We start from the raw sequence: 18615 nt of genomic DNA, 5'->3' as shown, positions 1-18615 counted from the left end.
GAACGGGGTCGGACATGTCGGCACCGAACAACAATCGCTGTTGAATTTGGCGATTTTTTAATGTCCGTTTTTTTAAAGTAGCACAGCGGGTGCAAGAAGAGGCCTGATGCTCAGGACCCAAACACTGTAAACACCAGTTGTGTGGGTCCGTGAGAGATATAGGCCTAGCACACCGCTGGCACTTTTTAAAACCCGGTTGAGGGGGCATGAAAGTAAAAACGGCTTCCGCCAAATCGAAGGCCGAGGCTTCGATGGTGGCAGAAGGCCCCGCCGGGGAAAACCGAAAACTGAAGAAAAAAAGTAAAAGTTTTTTTTTTTTTTTTTTAAACAAAATGGAAAGAAAAAAGGCAATTTAAGCCAAAACGTTTACGCGAGCGGGAAGGCAAGTTAGGAGAAAATTTCAACAGCCGTTGAAAACGCGTCTTCTTAGCTCCGCGGAAACTAAGAAACTGAGGGACCGCGCGCCTCTGTCGGGCGGGAAGGCACTCGCGCGTGCGCGGTGCGGCCGAGCTAGAACTTTCTAAAAGTTCTTAGAGTGCAATCACTCTAAAATTGTCCGTACCGGGGCTCCGTCGGTGCCGTCACCCATCAGTCAAGAATATGCTGCCTGCTTGTCCTGGGATAAGCTCAGTGCCTCACTGTAAGCAGTTGGGTACATAAATGAGAGTAATCTATAACCCGTGTTTATAACTGCCTGATATGCCCTGAATCACCTGTGCTCCTCCCATTTCTATGTCCCCCTTAAAATTGCACACTCGGAAATTTGAACATGCAATTTCTAGAATAGTGACTAGTGGAAGTTACATGTGTAATGGCTAACTGACGCTAATTTGCACCAATTAAACTCAATTATAAAAAATAACTGGCTGTTAATTGGAGTTAGAAGATAAGACCATAAGAATTGCCACTGCTGGGTCAGACCAGTGGTCCATCGTGTCCTGCAGACCGCTCACGTGGCGGCCCCCAGGTCAAAGACCAGTGCTCTAAATGAGTCCAACCTCATCTGCGTACGTTCCAGTTTAGCAGGAACTGTCCAACTTTGTCTTGAATGGAAATGTGAACATGCAAGTTTATAAGTTATTCAGGGATAAATATATCTGTGCGAACTGTGTATATAGTTAACGTGTGGTAACGAACTTTTCTATACCCAACAGTGCACAGCCTTTGTACTCACTGTGCATTAAATTATGCATTTAACAAAATATAAGCGCACAAAGGCCTGGATTCTGTAAACGGAACCATGATCAGCGGCTGCATAAAAACTAGCCACCGATCGTGTGTCGATCATGCAACAGTGCCATTAGCAGAATCATAGCTTTGTAAAAGGTAGGTGCCAGAAATATAGGCCAGGGTTTTAAAGGCCTATATTTCTAGCATCTACCTTTCAGGAGAATCACGCCTACAGAAGTGCTTTATGCCTAACGCCACTTCTAGCATTAACCACACCTATGGCAGCATTAGATGTCATAAGGCACCTCCATAGGTGGGATAATGACAGCCTTTTTAGAGGCGACCTTAGGAAATTTCCTCCATTTTTTTTAAAATTGCATTTTAATTGGTTTTTAATTTGGCACAGCCAATTAGTGTCAATTAAACCAATTAAGTTAGGTTGCAGTAGTGCAGGGGTGTCAAAGTCCCTCCTCGAGGGCCGCAATCCAGTTGGGTTTTCAGGATTTCCCCAATGAATATGCATGAGTTCTATTAGCATACAATGAAAGCAGTGCATGCAAATAGATCTCATGCATATTCATTGAGGAAATCCTGAAAACCTGACTGGATTGCGGCCCTCAAGGAGGAACTTTGACACCCCTGCAGTAGGGCCTCAAATGACTGCACTTTACTAAACAGTCCCCTACATAAGTCAGTGGGAAAAGGTAAGATTGCAAGCAGGAGTTATACGGTAATTAGGGTTTGGACCAGTTTATCGCAATGTTCAGTTGGATTCATTCACTGAAGACTTGAGAAAGGTAACATAGCCTGCTGTTGAACAGAACAATTGCCCTGTATTAGAAGAGCATTAGAGCTCTTTTGAAGTTCAAAATCTATTTAAGAGAAGAATGGGATATCTGATTTTTGTAATTACAATGTGATAAAATAGGAGCATAAACTCTTTGGCTCCTGATGGTATAAATGGTGCCGAAGTTAGGTGCCCCTAGGTGCCCCAATTGGAGACACCTAGCTAAGTTCCACACGGTTCTCAAAATTGATTAATGAGCTTAATTGGCATGGTAATTGAAAACACCATTAAAAGCTCAATAAAAAAATTAAAAGCCGATTAATTAATTATCTTGGCACCAAGACCTGGAACAACCTCCCAATTGACGTCGGAATGGAAACATTCTAGATTTCGAAAAAAAATTAAACACTCATCTTTTAAAGCAGTGGTTTCCAACCCTGTCCTGGAGGACCACCAGGCCAATCGGGTTTTCAGGCTAGCCCTAATAAATATGCATGAGAGAGATTTGCATATAATGGAAGTGAGAGGCATGCAAATCTGCTCCATGCATATTCATTAGGGCTATCCTGAAAACCTGATTGGCCTGGTGGTCCTCCAGGACAGGGTTAGGAACCACTGCTTTAAAGCATACATCTATTAAAGCATACAAAATATCTAATATCACTAAATCCCACTCTCTACTCAATACAATCAAAGAACCTCCATTCTCTCATCTCTATTACTCTATTCATAATTCTGCCTTCTTCAAATTACTATAAAATGTAGTATATTCATTCTGTAATTCAAAATATTGTAAGTCGCCTTGAACTTGTTTATTTTATTTATTTATTTTTTAAATTTATATACCGTATAAGGCCTATACGATTTACATAAAAACATGCATAAGATTGGACATTACATACATATTCAATAAAGGGAAGAACACTTTGCTCTTCAAAAACCATCTCATACAAAAAATCTATTGCATCAAAGCATAAGCAGGTAGTAACGTTTACACATTATCTCATCATAAGAAAGCATTTACAAATAGTAGTGTTTTCAACAGTTTCCTGAAACCTAACCTAACTGCACATAAGCGCAGAGCTCCCGACAAAGCTTTGCACCCCCTACTGGCAACATAGTGTCACAAATTTGGGAATGAGAGATTATCATCCTACTACCCAAATTTAATTTCATACTATGTTCTGACCTCAAACACTTTCTAGGATGATAAATTTCAAAAAAATCCTTGCAAAACATTAGGAGATGCATGATACAGTATCTGATGTATCGACAGAATACAGTATCGACAGAATCTGATGTATCGACAGTATCGACAGAATATAGTATCGACAGAATTTTATAGTGCATTCTTTAGGCATAGCGAGACTCAGAAATACCAGATTGAATTAGATTATGAGTTCCATATGGAACTTAGAGCGGCATCCATGCACGCCTACATTGAGGGCCTAATTCTCTAAAAGTGCGTCCCGATTTTAGGCAGCTGTAGGCGTCCTACAGCTGTCTAATCAGCCAATCGGGATGCACGTTTTTTTAAAAAAATGCTCTCCAGGCAGGCCGCCTATATTGAAGGCGAGGCCCGCAAGACACCTAGGCCCTGATTCTGAATAGGACGCCCGGGAGAGGCGTCCTATTCAGAATCGGCCTAAACTAAACCCCGATTCTGTAACCGGCGTCCATGTTACAGACGCAGGTTAGAGAAACGGGTTAGATTAGACACGGCCCGCTACACTTATCGCGGCAAGGGATCTCTCTGCCGCTATAAGTATAGCAGGCCGCGGCCCCCTGACCAGGAGGGTGCCCAAACCCTCTGCCCGAAGATGCATCCCCCCCACTACTGACCGCCCCCGACATTACCGATCTCCCCCCCTCCCCCCGACAATATCGATAGCTGGCAGGAGGGTGCCCAATCCCTCCTGCCCGAAGACGTACCCCCCTCCCCAGCGCTAACAACCCCCAAACCTCCACTCCACCAAACCTGTTCTTAGATGGGTCTTGCACGTCTTGAGCCGGCAGGCACGCCTCGTCGAAATGAAGCGGGCCCGCCCCTTCCCGGCCCATCCTGCCGAAGCCTAAGGCCTGATTGGCCCAGGCTCTAGAAGCCTGGATCAATCAGGCCTTAGGCATAGCGGGTCCGCCCATCCCCACTAAGTCTAAGGTCTGTTTGGCCAATCAGGCCTTAGATTAAGTGGGGATGGGCATGGTTAGGGGCAGAGAACGGGTGTCATATGACGTGGACATTGCTATGCATCTGTGTTAGGCCCTGGTAAATTAGGCCAAAAGAACTCTGACCTAATATACCGGCACCTAACATTAGGACAGGTAGCAACACCTAAGTCGAATTAGGCACCGGTATATTAGGCCGATGCCTAGCAGCTGATTGACAACTGCACTGAGTGGTGATTAGGAGATAGGCACCATTTACAGAATCAGGCCCTTTCTGCTTAGTCATCTTCATACTGCAAGATGATTAGGAATGTGCTCATGTATAATACAGGTTGACATACAGAAGACTGAAGAACTGCAAACTGTGCTCAACGTGCAAACAGGACAACTTACTTGGATAATTCTATAAAATGGCACCCAAGTTACAGAGCTAATGTTGCCATTAATATGTGGTACCTGCAAAAAATTAACACAGGAACACTTACCAGCTTTTATTTTGGAGGCGCTAAACGCTCCCACAATAAGTCTGTGTAATTAGTACAGACTAATTATAATGCATTAGCTGGATAGCACAGGGATGCCCATTCTCCACCCATAACACTGTCCCTCTACAAAAATAAGACATAAGAATAGCCATACTCGGTCAGACCAATGGTCCATTTAGCCTAGTCCCTCTTTCCAACAGCGGCCAATCCAGGGCATAAGTGCCTGGCAGACACCCAAACACTAGCAACATTCCATACTAGCGATCCAAGAGCAATCAGTGGCTTCCCGCATGTCTATTTCAATAGCAGCCTATGAACTTTTTCTCCAGAAACTTGTCCAAACTTTTTTTAAACCCAACTAAGCTAACCATTGTTACCATATTTGCTGGCGAGTTCCAGAGCTTAACTGTTTGTTGAATGAAAAAAGTATTTCCTCCAATTTGTTTTAAAAAGTATTTCAGTATATCTGGCCCAATATTCAAACCATGGGAAGCAGCTTAGCTGTCTCTCACAGTTGCTGGTGAACACGGAAAATAAATGCTGTGATGTATCTGGTGACTGGCTTTGAATTTACAGGGATTTTTTGGCTGCTAGAAGCACAGTCATAAGAACATAAGATTTGCTGCTGCTGGGTCAGACCAGTGGCCCATCGTGCCCAGCAGTCCGCTCAGGCGGTGGCCCTTAGGTCAAAGACCAGTGCCCTATTTGAGTCTAGCCTTACCTGCATATGTTCTGTTCCAGCAAGAACTTATCCAACCTTTTCTTGAATCCCTGAAGAGTGCTTTCCCCTATAACAGCCTCTGGAACAGTGTTCCAGATTTCTACCACTCTCTGGGTGAAGAAGAACTTCCTTACGTTTGTACGGAATCTATTCCCTCTCGGTCTCTCTCTTTCTCTACTAAGTCAATTCCCTTCAGGTCCAGGACAAATGTCAGGAAGTTCTTTTTCACACAGCGAGTGGTGAACACTTGGAATGCTCTCCCGGAGGAGGTTGTGACAGAAACCACCATTCTGGGATTCAAGGGCAAGTTGGATGCACACCTTCTTGCAAATCAAATTGCAAGATACGGGTCTTCAACAGGCCACACCTAGCTTGGCCGCCGCGTGTGCGGGTCACCGGACTAGATGGACCCAAGGTCTGATCCGGTGAAGGCATTTCTTATGTTCTTCAATATCTTGAATGTTTCGATCATGTCCCTACTCAGTCTCCCTCTTTTCAAGGGAGAAGAGGCCCAGTTTCTCTAGCCTCTCATTGTACGGCAACTCCTCCAGTCCAGTCTGACCAGTTAACTTATAGCACCCAAAGATAGACCTGCTATTTATGGCGGTCTGATTACTAAACTTAGCTGGACAGCCAATGAATACCAGCACTGTCTATGGTGCACAAAAAATTTGCTTGCCATTCAGGACTGTCTTGAGTCAGAAACGCACTCCATACAACATGCCCCCTACAGCTCCTATTCCATCCAGTGTCTAAGCCAAGCAGAGAAGACCATGGATAGGACACAATTTTGAAGCTCCCACCTCCCTTGCACCCTGTACAGCCGCACTGCCTGCACATAGCTCGCTAAAGCCCTGGTGTCATTATAGACAATCCGCCCGATATTCAGGGCACTTTAACCAGCCAGGAACACTTCCTGGCTGATTAAATAGCGCTAAACTAGCTGTGAATATTCAGCAGGAGATAGCTAGCTTTCTCTGATGAATATTCACAGTTATGAGGGATGCTGAAAAATTCTCAGCCCAACCAACTTCATAAATTCTGAGCGTTATTTTGCTTCTGTTGCTGAAAAGAGTGTTATTTTATTTTGCAAAGTTCTAATCTGCAGAATCGTAATGCTGTGTTTTGAATTGTTTCAAATCATTGATTGAACCATGTCAACGAAAAGTGTGGCATTTTCAAGTGTGGAACTCCGAGCCATCATGAAGTTCCTATTAGAGGATGACACGGGGACAAATTTTTCCCTGTCCCCGCGGGAACTCATTTTCCCATCCCGTCTCGGCAAGTTCTTTTCCTGTCTCTGCCCAGTTCCTGTATGCTCTGTCCTCATCTGAACAAGCTTCAAACACTTTAAAATCATAAGTGTCTGAGGCTTTTACAGTTAAGGCTGAGCTTACAGAAATGGGGCAGGGACAAAACTCTCGGGGACATGAAAGGGAAATTAAGTTCCTGCAGGGATGGGGAAAAATTTGTCCCCTTATCATTCTCTAGTTCCTATTCCTGTAGACAAAAACTCCAACATGCCCATCACACTCCACAGTGAAGAAGTAGTTGGCAAACTTTCAGTGTGGAGATTTTGAGACTGAAGATACAGCAAGGTCTGGAAGGCCTCAAACGATGTCAATTCCTGATTTTGGCAGATTGGCGAATATTGGCTAAAACAATTGCTGAGACACTACAGATAGCAGTGTGTTGGGTGTATAATCCACTAGCTGATGCCCCGGCGTTGCACGGGTATTTAATTATAGCAATAACACTGTAAATGGATTCAAATAAAGATACTTTATAATGGTGAATGAAATTATTTTTTTACAGCTTTATAAAAAGTACAATATTCAAATTATAATGTGAAATATTTGACAAAATGAATACAATACAACTAACACAAAACTTGATTATAAACAACATTTTTAGTTTCAACTCCAGGAGCAAGAACATATAAATTCTTGGGTGAACCCACCCTTAAGCAAGCAACATAGAGTTGACCATGGGAAAAACAGGGGGATCTTAAATCCACTCCACAGTATGTAATAGTCTGTCCCTGTGATTTGTTGATTGTGATAGAGAATGCAAGTCTCACTGGAATTTTCAAGCTCTTAAACTGAAAAGGAAGATGTGTTGCAAGTTTCGTTCAAATCGGGCAAGCCGTTTTTGCATTGGCAGCTTTTTACAATTTTTCCATTGACATAAATGGTTGAAATCTGATTTTCTGTTTGTAGCTCCGCCCACGTGTGCAGGAGGGCCGCGAGACCCCCAGAACATATCACCCCAGGTAGTGAGGGATCTGCATAACAAGTTTCGTTCAAATCGGGCAAGCCGTTTTTTCGTTGGCAGCTTTTTACATTTTTGCCATTGACATGAATGGGTGAAATCTGATTTTCAGGTTGTAGCTCCGCCCACATGTGCAGGAGGGCCGCGAGACCCCCAGAACATATCACCCCAGGTAGTGAGGGATCTGCATACCAAGTTTCGTTCAAATCGGTCAAGCCGTTTTTGCGTGATCGCGGCACATACACACACACATACATACACACATACATACCTCCGATTTTATATATATAGATGAGCAACTGGATATGCAGACGCTGTCAGCCAAGTGGGTGTCCAAATGTTTGATTGCTGATGAGAAACAACGTCGAGTGGACAATTCCAAGTCGATTTTGCAGCATTTTCAACAAGCCGATGCCAATTTTTAGGAATGACTACTTACTGTTGATGAAACATGGTTACACCACTATGATCCTGAGACAAAACAACAGTCTGTGCAATGGCAGCACTCAAGTTCTCCAAGTCCAAGGAAATTCAAGACCCAAAAGTCACTAGGAAAGATCATAGCCATGGTGTTTTGGGATCAGGAAGGTCTTGTAATGACTGACTATCTTCCAAGGGCCCAGTTAATGCAGAATACTACTGTAACTTTCTGTACTGATTAAAGGAGGCATTGAGAGAAAAAAGGAGAAGGAAGCTGCGGAATGGAGCTCTCTTTTTGCAAGACAATGCACCTGCTCATAAAGCTGGCAAACAATGGATGTTTTGACGCAGCTGGGGTTTCAGTGCATAGACCATCCACCCTACTCACCAGATCTTGCTCCATCTGACTATTTTCAGTTTCCAAACCTTAAAAAGAGTTTAAAAGGGCAACAATATTTGAGTGATTTGAAGGTGATTGCAGCAGTGGAGCAGTATTTCAGTAACCAGAGTATTTTTTGGAAGAGTTACATAAACTTTTATACATGATGCGCCAAGTGTGTTGAACTTAGGGGTAAATATGTGGTAGAAGTTGTAAGTTTCATGGCTCCACATCATTCCCTTCTTGGTTGGGCTGAGAACTTTTCAGCACCCCCTTGTAGCAGCTAGCCCGGTCACTGACTATGTCGTGTAACATAGCCAATCAGTACCAGTATTCATTGGCTGACTGGCTAAGTTTATTGGTCAGATAGACCTGCCATTCAATGCCAAGATGATGTAATGCTGTTTGCAGGAGTAAATTTTGGCTTACTAAATAACAATCATCACTAACCACTTTCATGGCCATTTTAAAACAGTACAGGCCCAGTTTCCAAACAGCAATTGAGCCACAGTGAAACTGCGCTGCAAAGTGTCTTGTTTTGCACTGTTTCACAGATATAGCATGCATTACTAAAATAGCATTACAGTATGTGAATCCACAAATAAAATAGGCACAATTTTTTTTCAAACAGAAATTAAATGAGTGGCAACAATACTGAAATTCCACATTTCTAACAACCTATTCCAGTCTTTTGCATAACACTGAATTTACTCACTAAATCTCTCTGAAAATTGTCTTCAATGTGTTTTACAATGTTTTGATCAATCATAACTTTTTAATTTGCTTGAGAGGTTTTATAGAAAATCAATAGGAAAAATTGTTTTTCCTTCTGCCGCGTGCAGACTGTAATTGAGTTCTACATTTTATGGATCTCCCCAGGTTTTTATTTTTGTTCCAGATGGTATCTTCCTAATGCTACAACATTTCCATTTGTTTAATTATAGAGGATGACTGAAATCACTGTGTGCATCAGAGTGAATATGCATAACAATTTGTAGTCAACTAAAAAATGTGTATTTTAAAACTATTAGTTTTATACAATTTCATAACATTTCTAGAAAAATATATTAAGCAATCTGCTCCTGCATCATTACTGGTTAATAACCCTCTCACTTAAGGCTATAATGTTAATACTGTATTTGCATTATAAATAATTAATGCAACTTTTTAACATGTACCTTTATAAAACAGGCCCTCAGATCCAGCCCCTACAGCCTGCAAATGGCAATGCAACAATTTACACTAGCTCTGAAGGTGTCAGTATGTGCATTCTCTCTACACAGCTACATGCCAATGTTTAAGAGTATAAGATAAAGAAGTGGAGATGGAAATGTACATATTAACCAGGAACCCAACCCACGATTGGAATAAAATGGGTCTAATTTTATCAATAAATTATTTTATTCCAATCTTCTGTGTTGGGTCCTGGTTGATGTGTACAGTTCCATCCCCACTTCTTTATTTTGTTTTCTTCTCGTGGGGCTTTGCTTCCTTTTTTTTTTAATTTTTAAGAGTATGTCATATATTGCCAATTCTGCCTCAGACTGTCTCCAAAACAGGTCTGCACAGATCACATTTGTTAGGGACCCATAGGAATCGAGTTTAACTGATAAAGGTAAAGGTTGTTGCTTTCAGCCTATTCTTGATTTGCTATTAAACACACAGTTTATTCAGGGCTATAGTTAAGCCTGGCTCAATGGTATGAATAGCTGCATGTCTGTTTGGCTAATGGCTTAAGGTAGATATTGAATAGAATAGACAACAATATACTATAGTTACTTGTATTCCACTGGTCAGTGCCAATAGTGATGATGAGGTGCTGTCGAACAGTTTAGACTATTGCTTATCTGATAGAATCTAAATCAAGCAAGTACTGTGCCACTGACACTTGTTTCTGTCAGTTATAGAATGATATTGTGCCCTACAGTGTCAAAATCTACTGAGAAATTCAGCATTACTAATATTGAACCATATCCTGAGTTTCTGTTAGGGTTGATTAAAAAAATAATGATTTTTTTTTAAAAAATGGATTAAAAAAAATAAAATGCTTTTTTGAGGAAAAATCTATCTAAAGATAATTTTGTATTTAATATATATTATAGTCCAAAATGTATTCATTATTAAATAAGAATTTGTTTTTTTTAAATTATGTAGCATGGGGCTGTATATTCATGCAATGTTTACATTTTTTGGTCAGTGAAGTAATGTCCACAATGATTCAATTGTATGTGCTTGTATAACAACAGAAGGGGATGTCTTTCTTGCAGAAACAATTGATACCTCAGGAAATGCACATATAGCAGAATGTTTACAGGAAATAGTAGCAAAAGATATAAAAAATATAAAACCAAAATTCAAATGTCTAGTACACACTTTAGTCATAAACAATGCTGTAAATGTGTCTAAAATGAGAAATTTATAAGAGCATGAAGAGAATACCATAACATATGATTGCTGTGCTCATTTGCTGCACCTCCTAGCCAAATACTTCAGTATCCCAGAAATAAAGACTAATGTCGTTAAAATTGCTAAATACTTCTGTAAATCATTTTGCTGCAGCAACTAAAAAGAATGGGTGGAACCAGGCTAATGCTCCCACATTATATTAGATGGAACTCTGTAGTGGATTGTTTTGAGCAGTATATCAAGAATTGACCTATTCTGATAACATCTGGTTGTAAATATTAGTATTATACCAGCAAGAATGAGTTTGTAGAAAACCATGGTTTATATCAAGCCTGATTAGTAATTTAAATTGTGATTTAAATTGATTTAATTGAAATCCACCCTGGTTTCTGGGAAGATCATTTAATGTGTTTAATATCAATTTAACATGTGTTAACCTACAAATTACTTGCATACATTAGACAGACACACAGAGCCTGATTCTATAAATGGCGCCTAACTCCTAGGCACTGTTGAGCGTGATTGTCAATCATCCGCTAGGTGCCATTTATAGAATCATGCATAGCAGTGCCTAGGTGGTTTTAGGTGCCAGTAGGCACTGAATCTTTAGATGCACTGCCATTTAGACCAGGTTTTTCTTGGTCTAAATTAGAAAGTCAATCCAAGCCCAAAATCCGCCCTGAATCCACCTCAAACCATGCCTAATTGCTGGAAGGCATCTCAGTATAGACATCTATTTTGAAGTGGTAAGCACACTTTCAATTATCAACATCATTAAGAAAATTAAGTTAGACGCCTAGATCGGCTAGGCATGCAATCTAAGCACCAAACTTTAGGCATCATTTATAGAATCAGGGCCACAGTATCTAATATGTGTTAAAACAGCAGTCAATACAGAAAGCCTTGCAGTGGCTCTACCTTGGAACTATGGCTGGAAAATAACTGCAGCCTTAATTAACTTCATTTGGTAAACTTTTCTGTATACTTTTCTGGTCCTCAGCGGGCCACCATACACTCAAATACATTCATAGTGAATGGCTTTACGCTCCCACTCCTCATTGGAACCAGCCCAACCTTATATTAAATTTTAAGTTTTAACTTGCATTAATGATGGTAATATATAAATACTAAAAGTACTTAGCTTCTAGTAGAATGCTGTGCAGGGAGAATGTGTCTAAATATCAACATGTTTCGCCCGTTAAACTCATTGGGCTTCATCAAGATGTATGCTCCCTTTGGATAAACCTGCAGCCACCATAGCACAAATGTGCTATGGTGGCTGCAGGTTTATCCAAAGGGAGTATACATCTTGATGAAGCCCAATGAGTTTAACGGGCGAAACATGTTGATATTTAGACACATTCTCCCTGCACAGCATTCTACTAGAAGCTAAGTACTTTTAGTATTTATATATTACCATCATTAATGCAAGTTAAAACTTAAAATTTAATATAAGGTTGGGCTGGTTCCAATGAGGAGTGGGAGCGTAAAGCCATTCACTATGAATGTATTTGAGTGTATGGTGGCCCGCTGAGGACCAGAAAAGTATACAGAAAAGTTTACCAAATGAAGTTAATTAAGGCTGCTAGATAACTTCTTCCAGCTGAATTTAGATATTAGTTTACATCTTCATTTCCTAGTGGATTAATCGAGTGCCAGAGTCTACATTTTATGGAAAATAACTGCAGCATGCTATAATCAATAAGCATGTTATAACTGGGGCAACTCGTTGTGAAATGTCACCCTTCTAGTTAATGCCTGAGCGGTGACTGGCTCAGACACCGATAGGAAGGGTGATATTTTAAAAAAATTGCCAGTGGTCAATGGTCCTGATCTCCCTCCTCTCCTGCATGATGCAACCCCTTTCCTGCGATATTAAAAATAAAAAACCCAACTTACTCCCTACCTGTAGTTTAGCAGCCCCTCACTTCCTAGTGCCCCCCCTTTCCCTGATATTTAAAAAAAAACTTGCCTGATGGTCTAATGGCCAGCTATCCAGCCCTCCCTCCTCTCTCAAAAAATTTTCCAGTGGTAATGGCCCTCTTCTCCCTCTTTATTCCATATAAAAACAATTAATTCTCTAGTGTCTATTGGCACCCTCCCATCCTGACCTCTTCCTCAAAACTTCCCAAGCCCACATGCCATACCTGCTCACGAGAGGCTGAGTGATGCCCATTCGCACCTACCTCTGGCACAGCCATCTTGAAAAATGTCAGCACCATGAACTGTGCATTGCATCCTAGGATGGACCATGGTGGGGTCAGTCTACCACATATGGGATCAGGTGTGGGTGGGTGTCACTAGACACCAGGGAGCGATTTTTTTTAATAGTCGTGGGAGGTGAGTGGGGAAGGGGGCACAATACACCAGCAGGGACTTTTTTATTTTTAAATTCTGGGAGGAGTGTTACTAGACACCAGGGAAATATTTTTAAATTGAGAGGAAGAAAGAGGGTCAGTCATGCCAGGGGAGAGGCCATTGGAGAAATTCTTTTTTGTTTTCGTTGTTATCACGGAGATTGGGGGTGAGGTAGGAAAGAACCAGATCAGGTCATTTCAGAGGAGGGAAGGGTAAAGGAGGGACCTTTATTTTAAATTTTGGTGGGGCAGAGAAGAGAGATGGGACCTATGCTGATTGCAGGGGATCCATGCCAGTCTCAGACTTGGCAGTGGGTTTCTGGCATAGATTCCCCACAGTAGACATCAGTGCACAGCCCTGGATTCTGCAGGGTAGATGATAGGCTCTTTCGCATGCATTTTAATTTACTATGCAGTGCCAGAATAAATCTCAGCGCAGAAACCCTTTAAGCATGTGGCAACCATTAAGAAGGAGGTGAACTGCTCATTAAGGGTGAGCTGTAGCTTCTGGTCTACATCGGCACCACAGTTATTAAAACGAATGCCTGACTGAAAAAAAAAAGAACTGAACACAAACTGAAAATATTTGATGTGGGCACATCCCTATTTTTCAGCAGTGATTTTGTTACCCCAGGGAAGTGGTACAATTACAGAAAGGAAGTTATACTGTCCTATCTACCTCAAGCCTAAATCGCAAGGTACATTAGACATGCAGGTCTGCTGTGACATACAAACAAACTCTATTACACCTAAAGCGTAACTGTACTTTGTTCAACAGTCTCCTTCCCCACCCTTTATTACAGGAAAGTTACCACCGCCATCCAGCAAGGCATTTTGTAATCAAATTACCAGAATGTATTTTAAGACATTTCAAACAGCAACAGGCAGGAGCATACAGGTTTTGGTAAGATCTGGATTTTTAACGAGTGCTGTGTTCATGCCTGCAGTTATATTACACAACCTGCCCTGTATTTTTCTTCTGGAGGGGGCAGGAGGGAGGAGCCAGGGCTGCTACTATGTTTACACAAAACCAAAAGTTCAAGATTGGAAATATCTCTCTGCAGACCAGACATGCAAAACAAGCTAAAACAGTTCTGGATATCATGCCACAGCTGATCTGCAGAAAATCTTCTGTTGTAACTTCCAGTTGATCATTAAACATTACAGTACTCTGTTTTGCTTTGTAGAAAGTTTGTGTGCTCCTGGAGTTTCTACAGAGTACAGTATTAGACACAAGAACTGCAGATGACACTGGATACCCACCCTTCCTTGGCACCTCCAGGCATCATATGACATAGGTAAACAACTCCCTTTTTGGCTTCGATGATTTGGACACCAGAAAAAACTTTCCAGAATGAAGTCAAACGTGAAAACTTAGTCCGTTTAACTAACTGGCAAACAGTCGTTTTTCTAAGCTGTAAAGTTCTCAGAAGAGTCACTGACTGTTTTAAAATGTACTGCAATTCCATCGGTGATTCCAGCTACTTACCTTTCATCTGACTGCTCCAGGGATGAGCCAGGCATTCCAGCTCAGATTTCTGGCTTTCCTGTTCTTCCATTGCCCCTGAATGCAGCCCAAGTCTTGCTCAGTCGGTTTCAACAGTGGTTTCACGCACTCATGAAAAAAGAATGGGACAAGAAAGAGCCGACAGAAAAACAACAGTACTCTGGTGCTTTATGGTGCAAAGTCTCTCTGAAAAGGCAAGCAGCATTCCATTGGTTGTGATTCCAGCCCCTGCTGAGCAAAGCTCCTGATCCTGGCTGGAATGGAGGACTGCACTCCCGGAATAAAAAGTCAGGGCCCCAACAGGTGATGAGCAGTTCTGTGGCCAAGAGCCTACCCCGCATGCTTCCCACTGCTCCCAGCTACAAATATACCCAGGCACTGTGGCTCTGGAAAACACTTCACACATGATCACAGATCTCGGCTGGAATATGAATCCACAAGGCTTTTTTTTTTTTTTTTAATCTCTATCATGGGACTGAGGTAGTCTTGCTTAGTATTGCAAACATAGAGCCCCCCTGTCCCCGCAGAGATTTTTGGAAAACAGCATAATTGCCTATTTGAAGAAAAAAAAATAGTGGAGTTTAAATGAAAAGATGCTGCTGAAATCCTTCTTGGATAATACGTTCAGCTGTACAGATGTATAGAATTGTCCCTATAATGTTCGGAATTGATTATTACATTTGCACACAGTGCTTAGCATTGCTTCAATAGAACAGCTGGCTGTAATTATTCGTGGGGTTTAGGAAATTTAGCAAATGGCGACTTTGTAAGAATGCTAATTTTGCCTCAAGTTACCACATCTAGTTAAAAGACGAGAGGATTATATCTCCCTTCTGTTTTATTACCGTTGAAATCTGCAAGGGTCATTTTCCGCCTTAAAGCAAGCAATCCCATTCTCTGCCCCAAACTACCTGCAAATATTTATGTTGTTACTTACCCATGATTTGTACTCACAGGAAACTGGCAAAGTGCCCAGAAACTGGAAGGCGTAAACAGTGCCTACAGGCTAAGGAGGGGAAGGGCAACCTGACACCATGAGCCCTGCCACTTCAAACTGGCACTGCAGGGTGGGGGGAAATTGCAGTTTTAATTTAGCATGGACAAGTGATTGAAAAAGATGCTGTGAGTAGGAAGCTCCATATTCCATTACTGAGGTCACTTGATGATCTGAGACTGATGCCAGCCCATTTTTGGGCTATTTTAACACTGACAAGAGCTCCCTGTCAGATTTACATTCACTTGGGGGCTTAATGGTGTGTAATGGCCAGCTGCAAACAATAGGCCTGGCTAGCTAGGGCTTTTTCCTTATTCTATTTATACGAGGAAAACCAAAATCCAAATCAGGAGAGCATACTTATGGGAGTTTATAACGTCGTGGTAAAAGTTGCTATTATAGTTGATTTATAAATATATTTTGTAATTTAGAATGTCTACCTGTATACAAAACATTGAATTGCTTTAACAACATGGAGGCACTATATAGGCAACAAAAATGATTCTTGGAATATGGTCTTAGGGAGTGTAGAGCCTTCATTTAGCTGTTATAACTAACCTGACCATTTATTTTTTTCATCAAAAGGGGACATCTATTAATTGTCAGACCCACCCCCATTCCCGCCCCCAATTTCTTCCATTCATTACACATAATATCTTTTTTTTTTTTTTTAAGTTCTTTATTCATTTTCAAATCCATCAACAAGTGCATCAATCAAACAAATCCATCAATCAAACAGAAAATTTTAACAAATCACTTGACAATCTTATTTATATTCTTTAAAATATATATCTATAAAAGAAACCCCCCACCCCCCATTTATTAATAATAACATATTTGTCAATTATTATCTTTCCACTCCCACCCACCCCCTATTTCTTATCTAATATCTAGGTGTTTAAGATGTCTGATCATTAGAATAAATAATCAATGGCCCCCAAATCTTTTTAAACTTATTATAATTCCCCTGATGCATGGCAAACACCCTTTCCATTTTATAAATATGACATACTGAGTTCCACCAAAAGGTATAATTAAGCTTCATATAGTCCTTCCAATTTCCAGTAATCTGTTGAATGGCAACCCCTGTCAATATTAATAAAAGTTTATTATTATCTGCAGAAATTGGGCTTTTGAATCTCATTGATGTACCAAATAAAATAGTATCATATGAAAGGGCAACATGATTTTCTAATCTTATTAATTCATAATGGTAACCATAAAATTTTAAAAATTACAAAGCACACAATACGCAGAGAAAATGTTAATTATCATTTATATTTGGGGGTTTCAAAGATGTCAAGGCAGATTACTTTAAAATATGCAATGTCACCTCAGTAACTATAGAAAAATAGACAAATATAGTGCAAAATATAGACAGCAGATATAAATTCTCAAAACTGACACATTTTGATCACTAAATCTAATATAATAAAATGCTAGGCCGCGCATGCGCACAACCATCTGCATGCGTCCATTTTCCGTGAGATATAGTGACCCGCAGGTAGGAGTGCGCATGCGCGCTTATGTCACCAGCCGCCGATGCCTCCACAAGCCGGGTCCGCAGCCAGCCACCGATCTCTTTTCCTCCAGCGGGCGGGCGAGCGAGCGAGCGAGCGGGCGGGCGGGGTGTCTCGGAGGAGAGGGATCGCCGCCGCTTAGCGCCCCCACCAAGGAGCCCAGCAACTTTCCGCCCCGGCTCTTAAACTGACCCGAGTCCTTTGCCGCCCCCCCCTTCCCTTCCCTTGGGCCTGACTACCTACCCGGCGATTCAAGCAGCGTGTGCAGCAGTCTTCACACGCTGCTTTGGGGCCTTCTACTGCCCTGATTTGTTCTGCCGCGTCTCTGATGATGTCATCAGGGACGTGCCAGAGTAAATCAGGGCAGTAGAAGGACCCGAAGCAGCGTGTGAAGACTGCTGCACACGCTGCTTGAATCGCCATGTGTAGTCGGGCCCGCGGGAAGGGAAAGGGGGTTAGAGGAAACGCTAATGCTGCTGTACAGGGAACTGGTGTGGGGGGTGGGAAATGGAGGGGGAGGGAATGCTGCTTTGGACAGACAGACAGAGGGAGGAAGGGAGACAGAAAGAAAAGAAGAAAGACACAGGGGCAGGTGCACAGGGAACTGGTGTGGGGTGAGGGAAATGGAGGGGGAGGGAATGCTGCTTCGGACAGACAGACAGACAGAGGGAGGAAGGGAGATAGAAAGAAAAGAAGAAAGACACAGGGGCAGGGAGATACACAGAAAGACAAAGGGGACCAGGGACAGAGACAGACAGAAAGAAAGACAGTGGGAGTCACGTCAGGAAGGGTGCGGGATGCGGCAGAGGGAACTTTTCCAATGGGTGCAACTGGGCAGCTGTTGGGAACCTCTGATCAGGGGCAGAGCAAGGTAAGTGTATCATAGGGATAAGAAGGAGGGGGGGAGGAAAAGGAAGGGTCGCCTACTGCTGGACAGGGGGAGAAGGAAAGAGGTGCTGATGGACAGGGGGCTGAAGAAAAAGGAACGGAGGCCTAATGTTGGACAGGGGGAGAAGGAAAGAGGTGCTGCTGGACAGGGGGGAGGTAAAACAAAGGGAGAAGGGCTGCTGCTGCATAAGGAGAGCAGTGAAGGGGTGGTGGTGGACACAGGGGAGGTAAAAGGAAGGGAGAATGGACAGGGGGAGCAGGCAAGGGGTAGTGATGGACAGCCAAGGAAAAAGAAAGACAGAAAGAAAGAAAACGGCTAAGGAGAGAGAGAGAAAGAAATAAAGACAAACAGACACACACACATATATTCTAGCACCCGTTAATGTAACGGGCTATAAGACTAGTTAAAAATAAAATCATTTTTTCTACCTTTGCTGTCTGGTGATTTCATGAGCCTCTGGTTGCGTTTCCTTCTGATTGTGTATCCTTTCTTTCATTTCTTTCTTTCTGCACTCAGGCCCAATAATTGTCCCTTTCTATTCCC

The 18615-nt window shown here is 42.0% G+C and overlaps 1 protein-coding gene across 12 annotated transcripts in view; it reads right to left on the bottom strand.

Moving 5' to 3' along the window:
- Window positions 1-18615, bottom strand: part of KIAA1217 (KIAA1217 ortholog) — a 1295419-nt gene that overhangs the window by 628242 nt on the left and 648562 nt on the right. The window contains exon 1 of one of the 12 annotated variants that reach the window (XM_033931367.1): window positions 14652-14850. The exons of 10 other annotated variants lie outside the window; for them this stretch is intronic. In XM_033931367.1, the coding sequence (XP_033787258.1) occupies window positions 14652-14721 (70 nt within the window). In that variant the 5' untranslated portion in view covers window positions 14722-14850. Of the gene's footprint in view, window positions 1-14425; window positions 14447-14651; window positions 14851-18615 lie in introns of those variants that run through there. One more of the 12 variants, XM_033931369.1, reaches the window with a different exon arrangement.

This window comes from Geotrypetes seraphini, chromosome 2 (assembly GCF_902459505.1).
Source record: "Geotrypetes seraphini chromosome 2, aGeoSer1.1, whole genome shotgun sequence".
Lineage (NCBI taxonomy): Eukaryota > Metazoa > Chordata > Amphibia > Gymnophiona > Dermophiidae > Geotrypetes > Geotrypetes seraphini.
Note: the sequence above shows the minus strand (reverse complement) of the source record. Positions and strands in the feature narration are given on the sequence as shown.